Raw genomic sequence first — 915 nt, forward strand, 5'->3', positions numbered from 1 at the left:
AAACCCAGGGCACAGGGGGGCATTGACCCCACAGGGAGGGTCAGTGGAGGCACAGGGGGGCATTGATCCCCCAAAAAGGGTCACTGGGGGCACAGGGGTGTGTTGCCCCCGAAAAAGGGTCACTGAGGGCACAGGGGGGCATTGATGCCCCAGAGAGGGTCACTGGGGGCACAGGGGTGCATTGCCCCCCAAAAAGGGTCATTGGGGGCACAGGGGTGTGTTGGCCCCCAAAAAGGGTCACTGAGGGCACAGGGGGGCATTGATCCCCCCAAAAGGGTCACTGGGGGCACAGGGATGCATTGCCCCCCAAAAAGGGTCGTTGGGGGCACAGGGGTGTGTTGCCCCCTGCCCCCGAAGGTTATTGGGGTTATGGGGTGCTTTGTCCCGCAAAAAAGGTCATTGGGGGCACAGGGGAGTGTTGGGCCCCCAAAAAGGGTCAGTGGGGGCACAGGGGTGCTTTGCCCCCCCCCAGGAAAGTCATTGGGGGCACAGGGGTGTGTTGGGCCCCCAAAAAGGGTTATTGGGGGCACAGGGGTGTGTTGCCTCCCAGAGAGGGTCACTGTGGGCACAGGGGGGCACAGGAAAGGCACGTGAGGACCAGGGGAGCTCCATCCATGGGGTGCTGAGGGATCCCTGGGAATGGGGAGGGAGGGACCTGCAGAGCCCTGGGGAGAGGAGCCACAACCTACACCCTGCTCTGCCCCACCCTGGGCACAACCCGGGCTGTGCCCTAACTCCTGCCCCCCCCAAATCACCCCCCAGCTCTGACCCACTCGGGGCATTTGGGGCAGGAAAAGCCTGAGGTCCAAAAAAAAAAACCCCAACCCCAAATCCTGGGCGGGAGGAGCAGCTTCTCCCTCTGGAGTGGGGCTGTGCAGGGAGGAGGGGGCTTGGAGCAGGATGGGACATCCCTGC

The 915-nt window shown here is 63.5% G+C and overlaps 1 protein-coding gene across 1 annotated transcript in view; it reads left to right on the forward strand.

The window, feature by feature from the left end:
• MPND (MPN domain containing) overlaps window positions 1–594 on the forward strand; it is a 14,084-nt gene extending 13,490 nt beyond the window's left edge. Inside the window, exon 8 of the mRNA XM_027669898.1 lies at window positions 551–594. Coding sequence (XP_027525699.1) covers window positions 551–594 — 44 coding nt within the window. The remainder of the gene's footprint in view (window positions 1–550) is intronic.
• Window positions 595–915: the final 321 nt, after the last annotated feature.

The sequence above is a fragment of the Corapipo altera genome, unplaced genomic scaffold (assembly GCF_003945725.1).
Source record: "Corapipo altera isolate COAL_440 unplaced genomic scaffold, ASM394572v1 293, whole genome shotgun sequence".
NCBI classification, from domain to species: domain Eukaryota; kingdom Metazoa; phylum Chordata; class Aves; order Passeriformes; family Pipridae; genus Corapipo; species Corapipo altera.